Source organism: Vombatus ursinus, unplaced genomic scaffold (genome assembly GCF_900497805.2).
Source record: "Vombatus ursinus unplaced genomic scaffold, bare-nosed wombat genome assembly UNPS02014798.1, whole genome shotgun sequence".
NCBI lineage: Eukaryota > Metazoa > Chordata > Mammalia > Diprotodontia > Vombatidae > Vombatus > Vombatus ursinus.
Window position 1 is genome coordinate 18,057,768 of NW_020954576.1, and position 24,448 is coordinate 18,082,215.

Consider the following 24,448-nt stretch of genomic DNA (forward strand, 5'->3'; position numbering starts at 1 on the left):
GTTTTCACAGTGAAAGTACAAACACTCCTGTTTTTTAGGTAATGGGCTAACTTAAGTGTGTTTTGGCCTAGGAAATCAGTGCTTTACTCCATCCATAATGAGGGATTGAGGATATTAATTCCGGTAATTTTCTGTAAGAGTAGAATTTAGGGATAGACAATTTATCCTCGAGTACATTTTGGGACCATTACTTTTCTTCACTGAGATTTAAGAATTATTTTTTCCATCATCACCTTTTATTTTCCATGCCCATCTTATTATTACGCAGACTTGATACACAAGAGTTAGGGAGATTTATAGCATGAAATTACTCTATTTACATTTGGCAGTCCTCTCAGTAGATTTTAAAATTCTCACTCATATATACACTATTCTTTGTTATTACTAAAACACATGTATCTCAATGTCTCCCCATGAAATTTAAGTGGATTCTCCCCAAAATAAAATTTTACCAAGGAGATGTAGCAAATAAATCTACATGATATATATATATATACACATATATAATTATATCAAATATGACTATTCAGTATGGTTGTCATAATTCTGTTTACATGTGAAAAATTGTGTTATGGAATGTAAAACAGGAATTAATTAAACATTTTTACACCTACTATGTTCAAAGAACTATGCTTGGTCCAGTGGAAGTAAAAATACTTATCTTATTCATCTTTATAATATCTTACCTAGTGTTCCTGAGGTTGAACGCACATACTTACCAGTGTTATGATGAGTGATTAGGAGAAAGTCTAAGTAGAAGAGAGTTTTTATCTATAGGAAGACAAATCCTATAAAAATTCTATTTTGTGGATGCCATTATGATGATTATATTGAGTTCCAAAATACTATGGGGTTAGGATCTTCTGATCCATATGTATTCAAATTTGACTGGCCTAGTAATCATGCAGGGAAAAAATGGATATCAGTGCCCATGTTATGATACAGAGTTTATTGGTAGACTAATTAATGAGCTTCCCTGTGATCATCTAGCATGGGCAAAGGATAACATATGGGCAGAGAATTTCACTTCTATCCATGACATATGAAAAGAACTAAATGTTAGTACATATATCTTGGACAAGCAGCACAGATAGGCAAAGGAACTGGACCCAGAGTTAAGCACAGAAAGAGGAGGAAAGAATTTTAATAAGTACATTTTTAAAGGCTCAGTCAGCAATGGAAAACAATATTAGAATTTGACCAAAGGGATGCCCCTTCTTGAATTCCTCTGAACCCTCAGCAGTCTGGAGGAAGGAGGCTTCCAGGGCATTGGAGAAATCCTCTAGGGAGGATTTATAGAAAGACACAAATAAGAATCACATTTAGTGAGAAGGCATTGATGAGATGGAATTTTTAGTAATGCAGGGAATGCCTAGATAATGAAGTCATTGATCTGCCAACAGAATTAATTGTACACGTCTTGTCTTACCCACTAGAATGTAAACTTCTTAAGGGCATATACAGTTTCTTTGTATCTCCTTTTGTTTCTAGCACAGTGCCTTTCACAAAATAGGATCTTAATGAATTTTTTGAATGAATGATTGAATCATAGGGATTTTATAATAAGGGAGATTTCTATTGACCAATTACAAAGAGCTTTAAGAATTCAGAGGAAAGAGAGAATGCTCCCCCTGTAAAGGGATCAGGAAAGCTTCCATAGAGGACACAAGAAGTGAACTGAGACTTAAAATAAAAGTGGTCTTCAAGTAGGAAGAGATGGGGAAGAAGATATTCCAGGCAGAGAAAAGAAAAAGTAATGTCATGATAATAATAACATGACCTTCTTATCAGGATTATTACAAAATTCAAATGAAAAGAAAGTAAAAAAGTGCTTGTTTGACTGTATAGTGACACATATATATGTATTTTTTTCTCCCTATATATTATTAGGGGGAAATCATATTTCAACTAAGGTGAAGAGGTAGAAGAAACATTTGCAGAAAAGCTGACACAAGGTCTCTTAAGTCAAAGTGAATGTGGCCAGTAGCAGGGCAGACAAGGAAAGGTTTCAGCTTGGTGAGGAAAAGGGCTGAGAGGGTATTAGATAAGGATAAAAGTATTAATAATAGTAGTGAGCATTTATATGCTGCTTTAATGTTTGCAAACATTTTTACAAGCATTATTTCATTTTTTCCTTGCAACAACTCTGGGAGGTAGGTGAAATTATTGTCCCCATTTTGCATATAAGGAAACAGGCAGGCACAGGTTAAATGACTTTCACAGGGTCGCAAAGTTAGTAAGTGTCTGAGGCAGGATTTAAATTCAGGATTTCCTGACTCTAGGCCCAGTAGTAGATAGCTTTCCTGGATGAAAGGGCAGAGAAACTTTTCAGTTAGAAAAATATAGTCATCAATTTGATGACCTCTGCTTTCTGAAAAAAGTTATATACTTCCATGCAGTCCTATTGCATGTCAGTTTTTAGGTATGTCGTTCTTATCTTGAAATTCTTTCCAAATTCAATATCCCGGAGGAAATACATTTATAGAACAGAAGTTATTCAACACAAAGGAGTAGAATTTAAAATGTATACCTATTCCTGACTTTGAAGCTCTCTTCTGTTTATTATCCTGCTGCCTGGTTACTGCATTAAAATTTATCACCAGATTTTTAAATCTTATTTCAGTTCTTTTCAGAACATTCACTGTGCCAAAACTTTCAACACCCATAGAAAGCTACTTTACAACAAAATAAACAAGATTTTAAAAATACACTACCAGGTTGTTGCTTTAAAAAAAGGCAGGAAAATCACTGCCATTATAATTTTGTCTCTTTTGACAAAAATATAATTTGAGTTCATAATCTTCCCTAATTCATAATTATTATTGTGGTTTGTGGCCTTAATTCAGCCTTGCAAAATTACGTATATAAATATTGAATGTTTACCTGATTCTTCTATTATCTGTCCATCCAACAAATAGGAGACAGAATATATGGAACATCTTAGTCATTGCTATTCATCGCGTGGGAATGAGCACATGGAGCTGCTACATAGTATGTGTAAACTAAGAGAAGTAATCCCCACAATCTGTGCAGATGCAGAGTAGCTGATCTGAAAACAAGTTGAGGCAATATGTTACAGTGTGGTGCAAAGCCCAAAGGATTCCGTCTTAGAGTCAGGAGAACTGGGTTCCAATCCAGATTCTGCTATTAGGCAGCTTGAGCTGCTAAATGAATTTATTCAGTCAACAAGCATTTATTAATCACTTCCTATATGCCAGGTAATGTGCTAAATGCTGTATTTAGAGTTTTGAGAAGAATATGGAAGGAACAGAAAGTACAGTTAAGAAAGTTTTTAAAAGATGATATTTGAGAATGGCATTTGGATATCGAGGCCACAGCTTCAGGTGCAGGAATGAAAGGTTCTTGGTAAGAATTAGAAGCATGCAAAAGGAGCTTCTGAGAGCACATGTGCCTACAGACTTATATAGCCTATATCTAATCAAGAGAGTTTTATAATGAAAACCGAGGGGGAGGGAAGAAACTGCCCACAGATATCTTCTGAGCCAGCTGCCACAAAGATCAGGCAAAACAAAGATGGCAGACTAACAGTGAAAGTGAACAGTAATTCACCAGAGACAATATCTAAGAAAGAGGGTCTGTAATAATGGTAAGGAATTTTATCCTGGGGGAGAGATAACTTAGGGAGAACATAATAGGTATACTGAAGTGAAGACCTGTCATATGAAAAAGGGATGGGACTAATTGTGTTATGTCTTGTAGGAACAGGAGTAATGGCCAGGAGTTATATAGAGATTTGAACTCAATATAAGGAAAAACTTCCTAACAATTTGACCTTTCCAAAAATTGAAAGGGATGCCTCAAAAGATAATAAGTTCTCTATCAATGGAAGTTTTCCAGTGGAAGTCTGTTCATCATTTATTAGGGATAATAAATGAAAAAGGGATTCCTGGTATTAATGAATTAGGCTAGCTGTTCTCTGGATTTCTTCCAAAATCTGAAATTCTATTCTCCTTATATTTTACCCTTCTGTGCTTTTGTTTTCTCATTTATAAAATGTGAGGGTTAAACTAGATGACCATTTTCCTTGACCCCTCTTCCTGCTCTAATAGGGGAAGGTGGAAAGAGAATGGAACAAGTATTTAAGCACCTCTGTGCCAGGCTGTATGCTAAGCACTTTAAATATATTATCTCATTAACAATCTATGAGATGTGATTGTAGACATAAATAGTAGGTATTTAGGTCCATGTTTCATTTTAAGTGTTTTATTTGTGTTTGTGTTGCCTTAGTTTTAGAGTAGAATCCCTTCAAGTTCCTATTGAAGTGCCTTACATATAAGAAGCCTTTACTAATTATTTATTAAATAAATTCATGTTTCTAGTCTGGGTGTAAGTCTGTTCATATCTTTAAGAGAGTATAGATTGTTCTGTATATATTAGAGCATTCAACAACTGTGTATTAACAAGCCATTGTTGAATCTAATTGGGCAAAAATAAGGCTGACAAGTACAAAACAGCACAGATCTTAAAGCTATTTCCAAAATTCACCATTTTTTCTCTCTCTCCAGGTTATGTAAATTAAACTTATTTCTCCTCCTTGCATCAAGATTTTTGATTTACAATAAGTGAATATAATCTGATCCAAGCCTGATAACTTGTCTTTTTGCTTCACAGATTTTTATCCCTCCCCAACTCTCCTTTCCCACCCCCCAAAAGAGAATTTTTGTTTGTTACCTCTTACCGACAGTTATTTTGACAATTCTTTTCTGAGAGTCCATCCTCATCCTCTCCTGCGATGTCCACAGCTGAAAAGATCAAGGCAACTAGGATGGCGAAGCAACATACCAGGGCAAAGATCACAATGCACTTTTGCTGGGACTGAAAAAGATTAAAAAACAAAAAGAAGAGAAAAAAAAAGGAAGATGAATGTTATAGCTCTCTTTTAAGAAACTCAAGATTTGACAGCTTTTCAAAACTAGTGGGAAAAAATCCTTTGGAATACATAACTTTCACTATTGCCAGAGCAAAATTGTTCTCTGGGTGAAAATGTATAAGACCTCTAAGACTATTCTTCAACACAGCCTCCAAGTTCATGCTACATGTCAGATAGTATTAAATAATTCATGTTACAGTGCCAAGACTTTTGAATTCCTTCTTTATTTCTTTCTGATCAAAAGTGCCTCAGAAGGGATCACTGAAAAATCCATTACTTCTAATTAAAAATAGAACACAGGGCTGCTCAGTAATTGCAATCTATTACCCATTTACCACCACTTTTCTACCTTCTGCTTACTGAACATGATTTCCTCTCTCTTTGTCCCCACTCATCTCCAAACCCCTGCCTCAATCCCTATAGAAATGACTTCTAGGAGAACTCCCTTGGAGGTTGAAAAGTGCCCTGAATTTTGATCAACCTCACTGGGTTTAGAGAGCAAGCAAAGAAACTGATTTAATATATATGCAGGCAGCAAAGATGTGTTTAAATATGAAATTTCATGTTAAAGACACAATTAACTGCCATTCACACACTTTATTACAGTGAACACGTGACTATAACTAGAGAGTTAGGTCATCAAGAAGTTACTTCCTTACCTGCTGGTCCCATGCCATTCAAACTTTAAGGTCACTAATTCTAGAGGATGATGGGAAAATCTGACTACAGAAAACAGAGCCCTCCTTTAGTCAGGAATAGAGCAAGGCTAGAAGTCAATTACACTATGTTTTCTAACTTCTGTGACATTTTTATAGAGATAAAATAAAGTTAAAATGAACATTAAAAACAGCCTTGAAGGAACAGTGCTGAAGCTATCTCACAGAAGCACAAACTGCAGCTTAAGAGGCTTGTTTGTACAAGACCGATAGGGGTGGTTGAGTTATGGAGCCCATTTGCTAGGGTCTATCAAAAGTTCAGTGACTATGACCATGGTGTCAACTTGCTATATTTGAAAGATGGCTGGGGATCACAGAGATTAGAGGTGTAAGGCTGGACCAAATGTGTGACCAAATTATCACTGCATGGCTTCTTTTTATATTATCTTCTACTCTTCTTCCTCTCTCTCACCCTTCCCACCAAACCTCCATTCACATAATCACTTCATCTCATGCCAATCCCTTCCTCTTGTTACTTTTCTACTACTTTACCTGACTGTGACCTTAAACAAAGCAAGAACCTACCCCCAAATTACATCTGAAACAAAAGGAAGGCATTATTACCATTGCTCTTCTTTTAAGAACACCATAGAATTAAAATTAAATACATATATGTATGCATGTATGTATATACATATATATGTACATATAATAACACACACATTTAGACATGTGCGAATGTAAAGTGGAAATATAACATAGGAAGTAGAAGATTTATAGATAAAAAAATTGAGAACCATTGTTCCAGGCCAGTCTCTAGAAAACAAAACCCCAAAGATATAAGATTACTTAGAGTTTTTCTAACACTGAATGTTTGCCTAACACATTACATTTTCAGATGGACCTGCACCTAGTAGCTCATCTGTAGACACAAAAGACAATGGTAAATAGGCCTAACTAGTCTAAATGTAACCTGCAAAGCATGTGCCTATGTATGTGCTTTTCCCTTTCTTAATTCAGTCATTATAATAATGAAAATTATCCCCCCCATTCTTTTTCATTAGAATTTCCTTTTTAAAAGTAAAAACAAATAAAATATTTATTTTTAAACAGTTCCAGAATCTCAAAAAAAGTTGTGGCACAGTATATAGAGATCTGGCCTTATCGACTGGAAAGAATCATCAAGCCTTTATTAAGTGCCAGGCAGTGAGGATATAAGTGGAAAGAATGAAATAATTCCTATTCATGAGAAATTTGCATTCTAATGGGGAAGACAAGAAGTACATATATAAATTTACAACAAAAAGTTAAAGTGAATGAATACAAATACATATGTGTATGTACACATATATACAAATATTAGGTACGTTGGGTGGATGAACTCTAGCAGTTGGGAGAATCAGGAAAAGTGTCATTTAAAACATGGTCCTTAAATCTGGACTTTATAGGAAAAGAGGGACTTTGTGAGGTAGATAGAAGGAAGGGGACTGCATTCCAGGAATGTGAGATTGTCATGGCAAAGATGTGGATATAGGATATGGATTATCCTGTGAGATAGAAAGAAGGTACATTTGCCTGCACTGAAGAGTGCAAGAGGGGATGTAATGTACAATGAGGCTAAAAAGATGGGTTAAGGCCAGGTGATGAAGGGCTTTCAAGACTAAACAGAGGAGTTCATTATTGTTTGTTTGTTTGTTTGTTTCTCCCTAGAGACAACTGTAAGCCACAGGATTTGATTGAGTAGGAGAAACACATTGTCAAATTTGCACTTAAGAAAATAACTTCATCAGCAGTATGCTGGATGGACTGAAGTAGTTAAAGATGAGACAAGAAGACCAATTAAGAGACTGTGGCAATAATCTAGGTGATAGATTATGAGGGCTTGACTTAAAGTGCTAGAAAGTGCTAGCTGTGTGAATAAAAGGAAGGGGTTGGATGCAGTAAATATTGTGGAAATAGGGAAAAATTCAGCAATTGATTGGATATGTAGGGGTGATGGAGAGTGAGGAGTTGAGACTAATGCCAAGGTTATAAATCTGGGAGCCTGGAAGAATGGTGGTGTCTTTGGAAGAAACTGGGAAGTTTGAAAGAAGGGAGGGTTTAGGGGATGATACTGAACTTTGTTTTGAAAATCTTGACTTTGAGATGTCTCTGGGATGTAGGGGTTTGAAATAGGCAAATTATGGTGTGGGATCGCAGTTCTGGAAAGAGATGAACTAGATATATGCAGATGCATATAGGTGTAAGTGTATGAATGTATGTTTTTTTCCCAAATACATACATGGACTAGATGATACACAAGATCTCTTTTAGCTCTCACAATTTTTTTTCTAAAACAGTGTCTAGACTCCAAACTCTCAAGATTTGTATAATCTGTTTATGAAGAAGAGTTTCTTGCCATTTCACGTAGCTCAATCTTAATTGAACTTCATTACATTAAAAAAAAAGTGTTCTATCCTAAGGAGAAGTACTCAACCCTAAGTGCCAAACAGCAATTTGATACCAGGAATTTAACTTCCTTCTCTCCTCTATGTCCTCCTCCTCAGGATGAAAATTTAGAAAAAAAATGGTCAGAACTTGCTGATTCAATTTATTTTCTTTCTTTAAAAAGTTCATTATTTAAAAAAACTACTATTGGTGAATTTTGTATTGGAGAAGGCACTTTGGTTTTATAACACTCACAAAAGTAAATTCTATTCAAATGAGCAATTAATTTTAAAGAGAATCTTAATTTGCTTAGGAGAAGGAAATAAGGCTATGCAGGTCATTTAAAAAACTAATTAATGAGAACACTGCCTTGGGAAAAACATCATTAGTAACACAAGGTCATAACACTACTTTTCCTCAATCTCAATTATAATTCTCTTCACCAAAAAGCAAAAAGACTACTCAAATAAAGGCAATGCAATCTCATAACTCAGACAAAAGTATGAGGTTACTAAAGGATTCATTCATTTTCAAATCCTGAATAGCATATCAGATTATTCAGAAACCAATTTAAACCACCCATTCCAGTTTTCATTGGAACACGATGGGGTGAAGTCTTTTTTTTAAAAAATAAAAAAAATCTGTAACTATGATTACAATTAGAAACTCACTGATGAATCCAACCCATTAGGTAAAAACTAAATTTGAACCATTATCAAATCCCATTTAATCTGGATTTTTCAATGCAGTTTACATCTATACTGAAAAAGCTGCCTGCCTGGCCAAGTGGTAAATTTAATTATGCTGGTATTGAAAACACAATAATATCATATTTCAACAAATTACATTGTGCTTCAAAAAGGAGTAAAGGAATTTATGATCTATAACCTGGGAGATGGTGGTAACCTTGAAAATTATAGTAGTTGCATGCTTTGAGCTTTGCTTTTATTTAGCTTGGCAAGTTAAAAGTACTAATTTACAGAAAGGGCTTTTTCTTTGCCAAGTTAAAAAAATTAAATTTAGATGCAAATGTGTGTAATTCTTTGCATCAGACAACAATTTAAAATGTGGAAATTTTTAAAATTAAGACACTAAGGTCACATGAACATTATAACATAGCACTACAATTTGTGCAGCATATTGGACTAACTGGCCTCAATCCTTAAAAGGATGCATTATAGTTACCTCCATTGATGCCACCTTCCATTGGATAGTACTTTGTACTTTGCAAAGCATATTCACTTCCATGATCTTCTTACATCCTCAGAACAGTTCTGAGAGGTTTGTGGGGTAGGGTATTATTATCTTCCTTTGAACAAGTGAACAACTTCTTGCTCATAGAGACTGGGATTGCCCACAGTCACAAATCAATAGTAGTTCTAAGTCAGCCAATAAACATTTATTAAGTACCTACTATGTTCCTGGAACTGTGCTAAGTCTAGGGATACAAAAAGAGGCAAAAGATAGTCTCTGCCCTCAAAGAGCTCACAATCTAATCAGGAAGACAAGCAAGCAAACATATACAAACAAACCATATAGAGGATAAATAGAAAATAAATAAGAGAGGGAAGGCACTAGAGGCTCATCTGTGGTTCATTTCAATATCTTTCCCACAAACAACTGCAGTATCTTCCTGGTACTTCACCCCAGGATGCACTTTGTAATCAATGGGTCCTGGGAAGATGAGGGGTGAGGGTCACCCTGAGGGAGTCAATATTAACTCATACCTCTATTTGCAGGGATCTCTAGAATGGCAGTGGAGAAGAAATGAGATGCTTTAGTTAAAGCTAAATTTCGACTAATAATAATAAGGAAGCTCAATGAACATATCTTATAATGTTTACACTTCTAATACGAACTCTAATAATTTCTTTAAATTCAATTATTCTACCTTTATTATAGTCAGTGGTGCCTGTCAGTGAATTGTCTTGATTTTCACAAATATCTGAGCAGTTGACATCTTACATTTGATAGCAGGCTTATTAATATTTTCAGGTGCTTCCATCTATAATCAAGGAATAGGTCTTAATTAAGTTAATGAATGGTTGTTTGAACTAGAAAAGATTATGTTAAGTACAACTTATCTATCACAGGTGGCACTGCAGCTTCCAAATATCTCCCAGACTTGGAAATTTGCAAAACAAATTTTGCAGAAGAAACAAGAGAAAAGTAAAATAGATGAATCATAGTCATTGAATTCAAAGAATAATGCAAATGATGGCAAACCAATGGAATGAATAAATGTGATCAATTTAAGTAAGAAAACAATGAAGATAAAGGGGATGTAATTTTCTTTTTGGTAAAAATTATTGGCAATGGAATGAATTTTGATATAATATTTTCTTTTCTTTCTAGTACAAGTACATAAAGATTAATATCTCCTAAGGATTTTTTAGCTCACATTATTAATTTTTTCAACCATGAAACAACATAGAGAGTGAAGAAATGCCAACTGAGATAAACATCACAGGTAAAAACTAATGTACAAAGAAGTATAGACAAATTTTTTTTTGGAAGCAGCCAATTCTTCTCTAAAATCTCTAAATGACAAACATGAGGGGAACATCTCTAGTCATCCTGACCTATGTCTTGCCACTGGACCCAGAGGAGAAAGTGAGGCTAGTGACTTTGCACAGCCCTCCTTCACTTAAATCTAATTTACTTCTAAGTCAGGGCATCACCTTCCTGATGTCATAGTCTTTTTCGAGAATGAAGGACAAACAACAACATAGAGCATGAGACCCATAACAACCCAATACTTCCCAGGATGACCCAAACCAGATTAGAATGTAATTGAGAAATATTTAACAAAATAAATAAAAATATAATAAAACATAAAAAATGTTAATTTATGGTTTTCAAAGTCAATATGTGGCCTCCAGGGATCTTTATGTATAGTGTAATAGCTCAGTTTCTATTTCAGTTTAACATCACTGGTTTAAAACGAAATCTGAACAAGATAGGTAATGAAACTCTTTGGGAGGAAAATACAGGATATTAATTTTTTAAAAAACTCATCTGATAGTAACACTAAATATGTGTAAGTGGAGAATCCTAGAACCTTAGAGTTGGAAGAGACTTTAGAGGTCATCTAATAAAGACAGTTTGTATCAGAAGATGAATCCTTTTTAGAATACTGAGGCATAAACATTCTGTGGTAGGTGATGTACTGGACTCATTGTCAAGAAGAAATTGATTCAAATCCTTCTTTTGACACTTACTACCTGTGTGACCCTAGGCAAATCACTTCATCTTTCCATGCCTCAGTATCCTCTACAATGGACCAGATAAACTATTAGGTATCTTTGAGGTCTAAGCCAATTATCCTACGATTTCCAGATGATGTTCCTTACAGTTCTGTCTGAAGATCTCCCAGTGAAGAAAAACCCACTAATTCCTCAGGCAGCTCAAGCCCAGAAAACTTATCCCTGAAGTAGGCACCACAGTGAGGCAGGGTGGAAGAACAAACATGAAATAGAAGAACCTGCTCTCACGAATGGAAAGGAGCCAATATATCAATGGAGAGATACAAAGGACACTGTTGATATGGATTTTAAAAATCCTTGATAAAGACTTCCTTGAGAAGTTGGTTTGAACTTAAGTGCTCTGATTCTAAATCCATTATTTGTTTTTGGTCTAATCCATGAGCACAGCAAGCTTCCTCAAAAATGCACACCAGATTTTCTAGTGGATATGGGAGAGGGAATATATATGAATTCTTCTCCTTGAGAAGAATATTATAGCAAGTATGTTATTTATAAATTTTGGTGAATACTATTGCAACTACTTTGAGCAGAAGAAGATTCATAGAAGATAAACAATTCAGATGAAGGTCACTTATTTTAATGAGATGCCATCTCCGTTTATTTTCAGTTAAAAATATTAGCAGGCATGTTGAAAGAGGGCAAATCAGTCTGGTTTCTTCAAGCCACTCATTCCCCCATCCTCTCAGGCAATATGAAGAATACTGGAGTTGGGTATAGAAAGAGAAAAATAGTTTATTCATTGCCTAGGATAGCGTAATGATGAAGCTAATATTGCAGGACTTACTGATATTTAAATTATATGTTGCCCCACCCTGGATTTGTAGCTTCAGATACTAGCTGTGTGTACTTGGGAAAGTCAATTAACCCTGTTTGCCTCAATTTCCTCATCTGTAAAATAAGCTGGAGAATGAAATGGCAAATGACTTAAGTATCTGCCAAGAAAACCCTGAATGAGGTTATAAAGAGTCAGACACAACTGAACAAGAAGATAACGACAATCAGTGCATTTAGAATTGAACAAAATCCTATAGCATGTCAGAAGTACATGAGATACCTATGAATGAGGTGATCAAGGGGGGATTCATGCAGGCAGTTCTTGAAGAATGGATTAGATTTCAAGAGGCAGGGAAATTGAAAGGAAGAAAAAAATCCATTCTCCGCAGAAGGAACAGCAAGAACAAACATTCAGTAGTAAATGGGGCTCAAGTCCAATTTATCAAGAAAACTGTATACATAGTATTTTCTTTTAGGCAATTGTGATTATGTGACTTGCACAGGGTCACACAACTAGTGTCAAGTGTCTGGTCTGAGGCTGGATTTGAACTCAGGTCCTCCTGACTCCAGGGCCGGTGCTCTCTACACCACCTCGCTGCCCCTGAAAACTGTACACATATAGAAGAGCGTTTGGAGGTAAGTCTGAAAAGCTATGGAATAGCCAGATCATAGGGGGCTTCAACTGAACTAAGAAGGGTTCTGAGTAGGAGAATGACACAAAGTGGTGCTTTGGGAACAGGATGATAATGAATATGATAAGGATACATTAGAGAGCAAAGTGACAAGAGTCATGAAAAAGTCAGAAGTCTATTGCAATAGTTCACATGTAAGGTAAGATGGCCTTGAATCAAGACTGGGGAAGAGGGAACGGAAAAGAAGGGAGAGATGGAGGAGATACTTAGAACTATAGACAGGACTTTAATGACTGATTGTATGAATGGGAAAGAATGAAGGAGGCAAAGGGGGCTGAAAATAATTCCAGTGGTTCAAATCTGAGAGAATAGTGGTATCATATTAAAAATTGGGAAATCAGGAAAAATTGTTTTGGGGTATAGGATATTTTGAAGGTTGTATTATTTATATGTTATGGTTGTAATAATATTATTATAATAGATGTTAAAATTAAATTTTAAGTATACCAAATTTAAGGTGCTTGTAGGTCATCTGAGGGAAATGAATAACAGATAGTGAGAAATGTGGTTCTGTCAGCCTACACCTGGCTGAATGACTCCAGGCAATTCATTTAATGTCTCTGAGAAAGTTTCTTCAGCTAAAAAATGGAAGGGATAGCTTACAAGGTTGTGTGGGAAAATACTTTAATACTTCAAAAGATGTACTTAGGGATTGTAAGCTCTGTGCAACTTAGTAGACATCGGTCATGAGTATGCTTGGAAGCAGCTAGGTGACATAGCAGATAGGGTGTCAGACCTCAAGTCAGGAAGATTCATCTTCAGGAGTTCAAATCTAGCCTCAGATACTTATTAGCTGGGTGACCCTAGGCAGGTCACTTAACTCTGTTTGCCTCAGTTCCTCATCTGTAAAATGAGCTGGAGAAGGAAATGGCAAACCATTCCAGTATCTTTGTCAAGAAAACCTTAAATAGGATTTCAGAGAGTTGGACACAACTGGAAAATGACTGAACAACAGCAATAACAACAAGCCAGGGGCAAAAAAATTCAGTACCTGGTAGTCAACATTCTAATGAAAAACTTCTTCACACTTAGATAGACTGGTCCCCAAACAACAGACTATCCATCCCTGGACCATCACTTAAAGCTTTTCAAGCTTGATAAAACCTGCCAGGGCTTATACTTTGCTGGCTTTCAAATCCCATTGTCACCTCCATGTCATTAGACTAAGACTTCAGTGGAGTGCTTTGAATCAGGACTAAGGAAAATTTATTCCAATTTTTTTAATACATACAAGTTAAAATGCATATTTATGGCAAAGGAATGTGCCATACTGTCTTTCTTTGCCTTTCTCCAAGAAGCTAGCCCTCCTGGGTTTCATAGTATATCAGCAAGATATGAGGTCCCATATGATTGAAAGTTATGCTGAGTCAGTGACCCATTGTTCTCAGACCTTGTCAATCAGTGTTGGGGGAGGGGTTAGCTAGTCTGCAGCTTTGTATTACCTGTTATTTATCATGTACCATTTGTATCCGACTAGAGTCACGTACTTGTTACCTTGGAGAGGAATGGAAATGCAATGGCCCATTACCTTTTGCTGATGTGGACCTATCTGAATTGTATCTCATTATGAAAGTTGTCAATAAAAGCTGGTCCTATCTTGAAACCCTTGTTAATCTTCAGTGATCAGCTCATCAATCTGTGGCTATCTTGACATACTTTTAATAAACTTTAAATTCTCTGTCCTGAGTTTCACCTCAATAATCTGGGCCAAAGCCCAAACAAGGAATTGTCCTTTAAACTCTCCCTCAAGAGAAAAGGGTAGTGATAGCCATTTAAGCAATCCACCAGTGAATCCTCTGGACCAGTTCAGAGACAACATACATGTTAAAATGTTCCCATAATTCAGAAGATTGGATTATGAACTTTTTTTTAACAACTGATAGCTACATCCCAATGTAATGGTTTTATTTTATACATTTTAATACAATATTCTGCGAAAGAGTCCAATAGTTCTTACCAGGATACCAAAGGGATCCATGACATACAAAAATGCTAAGAACTCCTTCCATAACTCATTAAAGGGGGTAACAGTATAATAATCTCTCTTAGATACATGTTACAGAGTTCTCCAGAGCAGTAATTCAGTTAAATTCCACCACCATTAAATGTATACTTTGTAAAGAACACTGTGCTAATCTGGAGGAAATACAAATTTTAGGTAATATATTACCCTGCTGTCATGAAGCTTACATTGCAGAGGGAGGTATAACACATACTCAAACAGCTATGTTAGATACAAGCAATGAATCCTCTAAAGTGGCCAAATGTATTCAAATTCACACTATTAGGAGTAATGATTATCTTAAATCGGTCTTTGGTTTTACCTCCAATGGAAATATCCTGTGCAAATTCAAATAATGGGATCACTTTGGTGCATTCATTATTTACACTAAACAAGAACTACATAACACATGTACTGTTGTTGTTGTTTGTTCTTCATTTTCAAACAGGATCACAGCATCAGAGAGGTGATACCATGACATGCAAGTGAATTGGATTTTAAGTGAGGGAGGGCTGTGTAAAGTCACCAGTCTCACTTTCTCATCTGGAGCCAGCTGGGTCCAGTGGCAAGATAAAGATCAGGATGACTGGAGATGGTCCTGGATGCAGTGGGAGACCTTGGCGTTTTAAATCTAAGATCTTCAACAGCTCTCAGTTTGATTGAGTCAATGCCCATTCAGTAACTAAGGCTAGATAAGACACTTACAATGTGCTATAGGAGATCAAAGAGACAAAAGTCATTACCTATGGGAAAAATCAGGAAAGGATTGGAAGTGGCATTTTTAGTATGGCTTTAAAGGATAGGCAGTAATTCAATGAGGAAAAAGTGAAAGGGAACACCAGAGAGTACCCTTGGGATTATAGGACTTTAAAATGTATGCTTCTTGAGAGTAAGAATTGCTTCATTCTTTGTATTTGTATTCCTAGCACCAAGCATAGTATCTGGCATAAAACAGGAGCTTAATACAGGTTCATTAGCTGACTGACCATACAATGCTTTCCACACATCATTGTTTCTATCCCAGAATAATCATTGCATTTGTGATTTACCTCAACCCCATTATGTATATAATATTTTTCACTTTCCAAATTAGATTTTTTCTTTAAAAATGCAAATATCTTATGAAATATGAGTTCCTCAATTATTCAGCCTTTTCATTTTCCCCATCCATTGGAAGAGGAAAACGTGAGTAGTAACCTTAAGAGGAAAGAGGAGGCAATAGAGTGAGAACATCTCATTTCACTTTCTCTTTTAAATATTCAAGGAAACAAAAGGAAAGATGATCTATTTATCTATCCTTCTATCCATCCATCTGTCTATCTATCTATCCATCCATCCTATGGGGAGGAAAGGAAGAAAATTTTTCTTCCAATGAGTAAGGCAAAAATCAAACTGTGCGCTCTGCCTCCAAACTGGAGCTCTGCACCAAATTAATGCACATGTTGATGTGCCAATAAAACTAAACTCATTTACAATTTTATGTACCTGAAAGGAAATTTACCTCTTTTTAAAATGGTACTTTATTGAACACTAAAAAACATGTTTTTAGCAAAGTGGGTCAGGTCTTTGCTTACAAGAGACTAATAGAATAAATCCCTGATCATGTCAAGATGTTTTTTGTACAACTGTAGAAAAGTTAAAGAAACTTAAGTACTAAAGAATTCTATATAAGGGTCAAGGACAACCTGACCTATTAGTACTGCCAGAAGTACAAAAAAGTAATTTCCTATACCAGGGAATTCTCACTATTCTTGAAAAAATTCAGCCACCTGGATTAGTCTTTCCTTTTAAAAGCAGATTTAAATTCACTTAAGCAAAGCTGATGACTCATAATTTCAAATAGCCATTTCTGAGTTTTTAGATAATAGCATAATCATAGTTATTGATTGACAATTCATGATTTGTGATTTTCTCCACTACTTTTTCTCAGCAGCAAAATGAATTACAAATACTAAATATAAAATTTGGATCACTAAACTCATCCATATTATCCTAGTAGAAAGGATACCAAAAAATATTGAGTGAATAAGCCTCCTTTGTCCAAAACACTGAGAAATAAAAATTAAGAAATTATTGAAAATTAAAACAAAAGCCATTTTTGGTGGCCACAAATAGAGAAATCACTAACCCCAATGGAGGAAAGATGTGGACATTTCGGATGTATTTCCCCATCTCAAATTATGTTATTTACCTATAATTTTGTTTCCTAATGTGTCTAAGAATGAGCCATCACTTCAAAATCTAAAGTCCACCAGAAAACTTAAACTTTATGGTACAAAATAACATAGGCAGATTCATGACCTCCTAGGAGCCAGTCCTCATGTTGTGTTTACAGGATTTGGTATTAAGTACCTACTATGTACCAAGCATTGTGCCTCCCACCCATGTAACAATCTCTTCTGAAGCATCCCTGACAACTTGTCATCCAGCCCCCACTTGAAAACCTCTAGTTACACTGAGCTCACTACCCTATGAAAGCTTCTACTACTGAAGAGGTCTTGTATAATAAAGTTCTTCCTCACATTGACTCAAAATCTGATAAATAATATTAACTGGCATTTATACAGCTCTTTAATGTTTGCAGAATGTTTTACAGAGATTTTCATTTGATCTTCATAATAACCTTGTGAGTTAAATACTGTAGGTACTATGATTGTCATTTTATAGAAGAAACTGGGCCTCAGTGACTTCCATGCTTTTGATACCTCAATCTTGACCCTAGATCTTTTACTGCCTATAATTTGTTTCATAAGCTTTAAATACATAAAAGCCTATCATCTAACATCATTGGGTAGGGGTGGGAGATGGGGGAAAAAGTCAGTCTAAATTAATGAAAAACTGGTACATTTTTAAAGGAATCAATTTTGTTTCAGTGGATGGAAGACAAGGACAAAGTGTGCTGAAGGATTTTATAGATGCCTTAATAAATATTTTAGAATCATGTATAATGAATATATTCACTGTAAGAATACAAATGTTGCTATAGAACGCTTCAGCACTATGTTGCTGATCATTCATATTAACTAACAATGACATTTATATAGGACTTTAAAGTTTGCAAAGTACTTTATGGAGATCCTCATTTGATGCTTATAATAACCCCGTGAGTTAAATATTGTAGGTATTATCATTGCCATTTCACAGAAGAAACTGAGGCTCAGAGAGATTTAGTCACTTAGTAAACATTTTTATAAGAATTCCATTATATACCATCTGGATATATAAAAAAAAAAGAAAATGGCACACAGCGAGTGTTTTCTTTATCTGTCTATAGTACAATGCAAGAAATTTTTTTTCAAAAAAAAATTCAATAAAGCATTTCAGAACCTGACTATCAAACTGTGACTGTCGATAAAAATATTTGGTGTTGTGGATAAGAAGGAATTGTAGCTTTGGGAGACAGCCTAGCTGGTCATGATCCCTTTTTTTTGTTGTTGAGGATTTTGCTGTTGTTCTCTCTGGACTTTAGTAACAGCCAGGCTTCAACCTCCCTCTCCAATCAGACCAATCACTCAAGAGCAATAATAGCACTTCCACTTCAAGAAACAAATAGAGGTATGTATAAAATGATTTTACATATATATATACATATATGTATGTCTATACATATATATATATATGTGTCTAATGGTAGCCATCTCTAAGGTGAGAGTGGAGAAGGGAAGCAAAAAAGGGGAAAAAAGAAAAAAGAAATTTACATGATAGCTTTATTGTATATTTAAGTGGAATAGCAAGTTGTACATAATAGATTTGTTGTTTCATGTGCAATCGTTTTTTTTTTCTTAATTATACTTTGTTATGGAAATGCTTGTTTTATCCTTTAAAATAAAGGAAAAGGAAACAAACACCTAAGCACCCAGGGTGTATAACAAAGCATGAAAAAACCCAGGAACCAGTAGGAAGAAAGAGGTGGGAAAGGTTCCTTTGGTAGAACCATTAAAGCATTTCTTTTATCTTCCCTCCTGTGACTTTGAGCTGAGTTCTGATTCCCCTCTTGTTTAGTTTCTACCTTTCCTCCTCTGGCACATTTAAATTCTCCTGGAAATCTAACCTTTCCTGACTCTCTGGTACCACAGGTCGGCAACCTCAAGCTGCTGTGCATGTTCAAGAACTAGGACAGTGAGGCAGCCTTCTAACCTGTCTTCCCAGTCTTTCTGCTCCCAGCTGGGAGGCAATATTACACCATGAAGATGTACAAAATCCTTTAGGGCGGACTGCCTTCCCTAAAGGAGAGGGAAGTTGTTTTCTCCAAACCTCAAACACTTTGTTTGCTTGTGATCAATCATTTGGACAGTGTCTACATCTAAGCTTAGCCAGGGCAAGGACTGTTTCATATTTGTCTTTGTAATCTCAGTGCCTAGAATATAGAAGGTGCTTTATAAACACTTATTGCATGACTGACCTATGCATAAGACTAGTTATAAAGATATGTAATTAAAATGAGAATGAATATAGTCCTCAAAGTCAGTGGGTGACCTAGGTCATGGGCATGCATGGCAGTAATATTACATGTCTCACTCCCAGCAAGGGGACTTATTCTACTTTATGAATACAATCGCAGACTCAGGAAAATCATTCCAGAAAAGCTAAATTTCTTGATGGGACTTCTAGGAAAAACTGTGAAATAAGCAACATTTCTTTTTGTTCCCTCTAGTTTCTATAAACATTGCCAATCTTCATGGGCCATATGCCTTTCTTTTGTATCTTGGCAGTCCGAGAATGCCAGTACAGCATAGATCCAAACATTTCTCTTCCCATTTCCTACATGGCTCTTCTCTTCGAGGTAAGAACTATCAAAGTTCACAGGCAAATGTCAACCAACAAGTTGGTGGTCATATAACATATTTGCACATTTCAGAAATAATGACAACCCAAAATATTTTTTTTTTAAATTGGTAATTCAGGTTCTGTATCAGGCCAGTGGGGTAAATATTCCGGGGATGGAAAAACCTTTAAATCATAACAAAGAAGTTACTTATATACTTGGCAGCTAGGTGGCACAGTAGAGTGCCGTTCCTGGAGTCAGGAAGACCCGAAATTCAAATGCGAATTCAGGCACTTAATATCTGTGTTATGACCCTGGACAAGTCAGTTAAGACTGTTTGCCTCAGTTTCCTAAACTGTAAAAATGAACTGGGAAGGAAATAGCAAGCTGCTCTAGTATTTTTGCCAAGAAAACACCAAATGAGGTCACGAAAAGTTGGACGTGACTGAAACAACTGAACAACAACAACAAAGTGCCCATCCTGGACTCATTGATTTGAAGCGCAGATATTTTCTTCCTCAGTACTACCCAAATTCACTGCAAGCCGCTGGACCTTATGCCAAACATTTCTCAAAGAAGACTGAAATCTTTGCTCCCTTCTTCAGTTAAGTACAGAACTGGGTTCCCCCCCCCCAGCTTATCATCATTGAAAATTTCTTCATGACTCAGCATTAGGGTAATCTTTTAATACAATTTTCTTTATTTCTACTTGCCACCTGATGGCCAGAATTGTGTGTGTGTGTGTGTGTGTGTGTGGGTGATCAAAGTCTTGACAAGATCCTTTCCTTTATCATTGCCATCAAGGATCATAGAATCACAAAGAAGAAATGTTTTCTTTGTCTCCTTGATTTAGTATTGTTTCAAACCTTCCTTTCTTCCACAGAGATGCTTCTGCTTGATTGTTTTGATCCAAGTCAACGCTTTGCCCTCATTTCAAACCTCGAATTTTCCCCCAACAGTTTTTTAAAAAGTCCACTGAAGAACAAAGCTATGTTGGAGTCTAAAGCAGATCTAACCCTTTCCTTCAGGCAATGCTTATTCTCTAAGTAAGAATTTGTACAGGAAAAAGCTTCTGTTTGCTGTCAGAAATTTCAGAAAGTGAGATCAATGATTCTTTGGGATTTGGGGGACTAGCTGAAAAGTACAACTTCTCTACGCTATTAAGAAGCAATAGCATCCCTCTTGACTTCCCATCAGAAATAGAGCAAACCAAAAGGGAACCTAGAAAAGACTCAACTCCACTGAGCCCATAGCATGGGGTGGCTATTTTGTTTCACTGAGCCAGGATTTTGCTATCTTTAGTGGACTATAAATGTGTACTTAAAAACAGTCCCTGTTCTCAAAGAGTTCACAATCTAGTGGGTGAGACACTATGCAAACAACTTTGTATAAACAATATATACAAAAGATAAATTAAAGATGATCTGAGAAAGAAGGCACTAGTATTAAGGGGGACTGAGAAAAGATTCTTGTACAAAGTGGGATTTTAACTGAGATTTGAAGAGAAATAGGAAAGGCAGGGGGTGGAGACATGGGAAGATTTTGAGTACTGTTCCAGTGACAGACTGTCTGCTTTCTTAAAATGAACCTAGGTTAATATGGAAAGGCTCATCACCTGTAAAGATGATGCATTCTTTGACTATGGAAATCCGTAACAAAGGAAAAATAAATAGCTTTCAGAATTTCATAGCACCCCCTACACTAACTCCTTCTTCTCTTACAGAGTAGAGTGGGAGAAGATGAATCTGAGGATGCTCATAATAACAGTTTTTGGATGATCTTTAAGAATTAACTTAACTGTTGGTATTTTAAACATGAAATCATTGTCCAATGATTAAGAAGTTCACTATAAATAAAACTAAAAACAAAAGAAAACTGCAGCTAAATCAAAAGATGGTTCGCAGGTTCTTCTTAGTCAAATAAAGCAGCCAGAAAAGTTAATTTTTTCCCCCACATCCCAAGGTAACAAAACACCATTTCATGGAACACTTGGGTCATCTCACGTTAGAGTGCATATGATGAGTATTTTGTGGGAAAATTACTATGATTGTAAGTGGAGTTTATTTTACCAACATTTGTTGCAAAAGAAAAGTTAGAGAAATTCTACAAGGAATTTCACCAGATTAAATTAACACATATTATTACTCTGTTATTACAATGCAAATACTAGCATAGGACAAAATGGCAATATACACATATACACATGTATTCATATATATACATATATATGAAAATATGATTCAGAATGTCAAAATTAAAGAACTTAAAAGTTTACTGATGACACTGAAGTTTTACATCTTAATATATGAACATATTTCAAGAGAAGAGTTGTTGGGTATTAGATAGAACAAACACTAATTGCCATTACAAAAATAAAATTGATGATAATGTAAAAACAAGAAATAACTGTCTGGTGATGTGGGAAATATTTTTAAATAAGCTATCCATATACAGTCAGACTCAAATTTTAAAGCAAAGATTCAAAATAATGTCAAACTAGAAGAAAGACCATGAGAAGATATGGCATGCAATTAAAACAGGCCCTACTTGAGCTATTCAGGTGAACTACCAACATAAAAAAAAATGTGAAATGGAAAAAGAACAGATACTGCTGAGACATAATTTCTTAAGGAAGTTCAGCCAATGAAAGTCAATCACCACAAAAAAAGTAAAAAAAAAAGCCTGCAAACCATCTTAGCCAATAAACATGATCTCTTTGTGAAGCAGGCAGACATGGTAGTGAAGAGCAACACTGGTTTAGCATCAAAACAAATTTGTAAAAATATTTTGAAAATGAATGATGGAAGATTATGAGTAGTATTTATTTGGAAAGAGTGAAAAAGAGTAGAAGAAAAAAGTTTATAAAACCTTGAAAAGAAACAATATTAATCCAAATCATCCCACATACTTAATCTGGGAATTTATGTTAAAATATTTTTATATTGAAGATATCAATAACTACTGACCCATATGTTTATTTTCTCTTAGCCACAAAATCTTTATGAGAATAAACTATTTGTGTATTGAGGGCATCCTTAATGAAATCATGAAAAGGAAATTATATTGTATTTAAATTTATTTGACTTTGTTTGTAATCTGATGTATTTTTTTTTTTGCATTAAAAACATCATTCTGAGAAGGGGGCTATCAGCTTCACCAGACTGTCATGTCACAAAAAAAGTTAAAAACCCTCAATCTAGAAAAAGGCTTCTATCACATTGAGTCAGCACTCCACAGAAGATTTTGGGGAGAAATATATGAAAGTATCATGCAAGATAAGGAGGCACTCTTACTATTGGGGTAAAACCATCAATGAAATCATAGATGATAATAAATAACACACATAGAACTTTATGGTTTCAAAATGCTTTATATCTTGTCTCATAATCTGCCCATGGTTGTACAACTTGTGTAGGCAAAATTTAAATCTAGGTCTCTCTTGGTTCCAGGTAAGTACTGTTTCTACTCTATTAGCGATATAAACTGAGGGAGATACAAAAAAGGAAAAGCTTTTGGAAGAGACTACAAATTAGCAACAATATTCAATGATGCTTTAAAGCTTACAAAGTACTTTATTATGGTCTCATTTAATTCTCACAAACCCTGGACAGGAAGGTATTGTAGATATTAATAACTATTTCACTGTTGCGGAATTTAGTGACTTGTTCATGGTCACATATATACTACATGACAGAGGTAAATGCTGAACCCAACTTTCTCATGACTCCAGGTTCAGAACTCGTTTCACTGCATCTAGGTAATAGAAGAGACATACACAAATAACTATGGTAACTAGGAACATGTTGTTGAATTAAATTGAATATAAGTGCATAAGAGAGGTAGAAGATGAAAAAGGGCTAACACCATGACATATGAGGATTGTTGGAAAAAAGTGGGGATGTAATGTAGTGTTGTTTGGTTTTTTAATTACTATTTATTTTTTAACATTCATTAAAAAAATTGAGTTCCAATTTCTCTCCCTCCCTCCTGCCCCTCTCCCTGCAACTGACAAAGCAAGCAATATATCAACTATACATGTGAAATCATGCAAAACTTATTTCTGTAATAGATATATTGGGGAAAAAGAAGAAAAATAAAGAAAGTGAAAAAATCATGCTTCAATTTGCAATCAGAATTCATCAGTACCCTCTCTGGAGGTAGATAGCATTTTTCATCATGAGTTTTTTTTTCAGAATTGTCTTGGATAATTATATTAATCAGAGTAGCTAAGTTTTTCACAGTTGATCATTGTTACAATGTTGCTTTTACTGTGCACAATGTTCTCTTGGTTCTGCTCATTTCACTTTGCCTCAGTTCATGTAAGTCTTCCCAGATTTTTCTGAAATGATCTTTTCATCATTTGTTATAGCACAGTAGTATTCCATCAAAGTCATATACTACAGCTTGTTCAACCATTCCCCCAATTGATAGGCATCCCTTCAATTTCCAATTCTTTGCCACCACAAAGAAAAGAGCTGCTACAAATATTTTTGTATATATAGGTCCTTTTCCTTCTCTTCGATCTCTTTGGACTACAGACCTAGCAGTGGTATTATGGGGTCAAAGGGCACATACAGTTTTATAACCTTATGGGCATAGTCCCAAATGATTCTTCAGAATGGTTGGACAAGTTTACAACTCCACTAACAGTGCATCAGTGTCTTGATTTTTCCACATCCCCTTCAGTATTTGTCATTTTGCCTTTCTGTCATGTTAACTAATCTGATAGATGTGAGGTGGTACTTTAGAGTTGTTTTAATTTGCATTTCTCTAACTAGTAGTTATTTAGAGCATTTTTATATGACTATAGAAAGCTTTAATTTCTTCTGAAAATTGCCTGTTCTTATTTGACCACTTATCAACTGGGGGCTGGCTCTTTTGTTTTATATATATATATATATATATATATAAATTTGACTTCATTCCCTATGTATTTGAGAAATGAGGTCTTTATCAGAGAAACTTGCTGTAAAAA

The 24,448-nt window shown here is 35.3% G+C and overlaps 1 protein-coding gene across 1 annotated transcript in view; it reads right to left on the reverse strand.

Moving 5' to 3' along the window:
* The window catches only part of LOC114050093 (inactive phospholipase D5), a 394,466-nt gene that overhangs the window by 239,707 nt on the left and 130,311 nt on the right, over positions 1 to 24,448 (reverse strand). Inside the window, exon 2 of the mRNA XM_027871645.1 lies at positions 4,700 to 4,836. Coding sequence (XP_027727446.1) covers positions 4,700 to 4,836 — 137 coding nt within the window. The remainder of the gene's footprint in view (positions 1 to 4,699; positions 4,837 to 24,448) is intronic.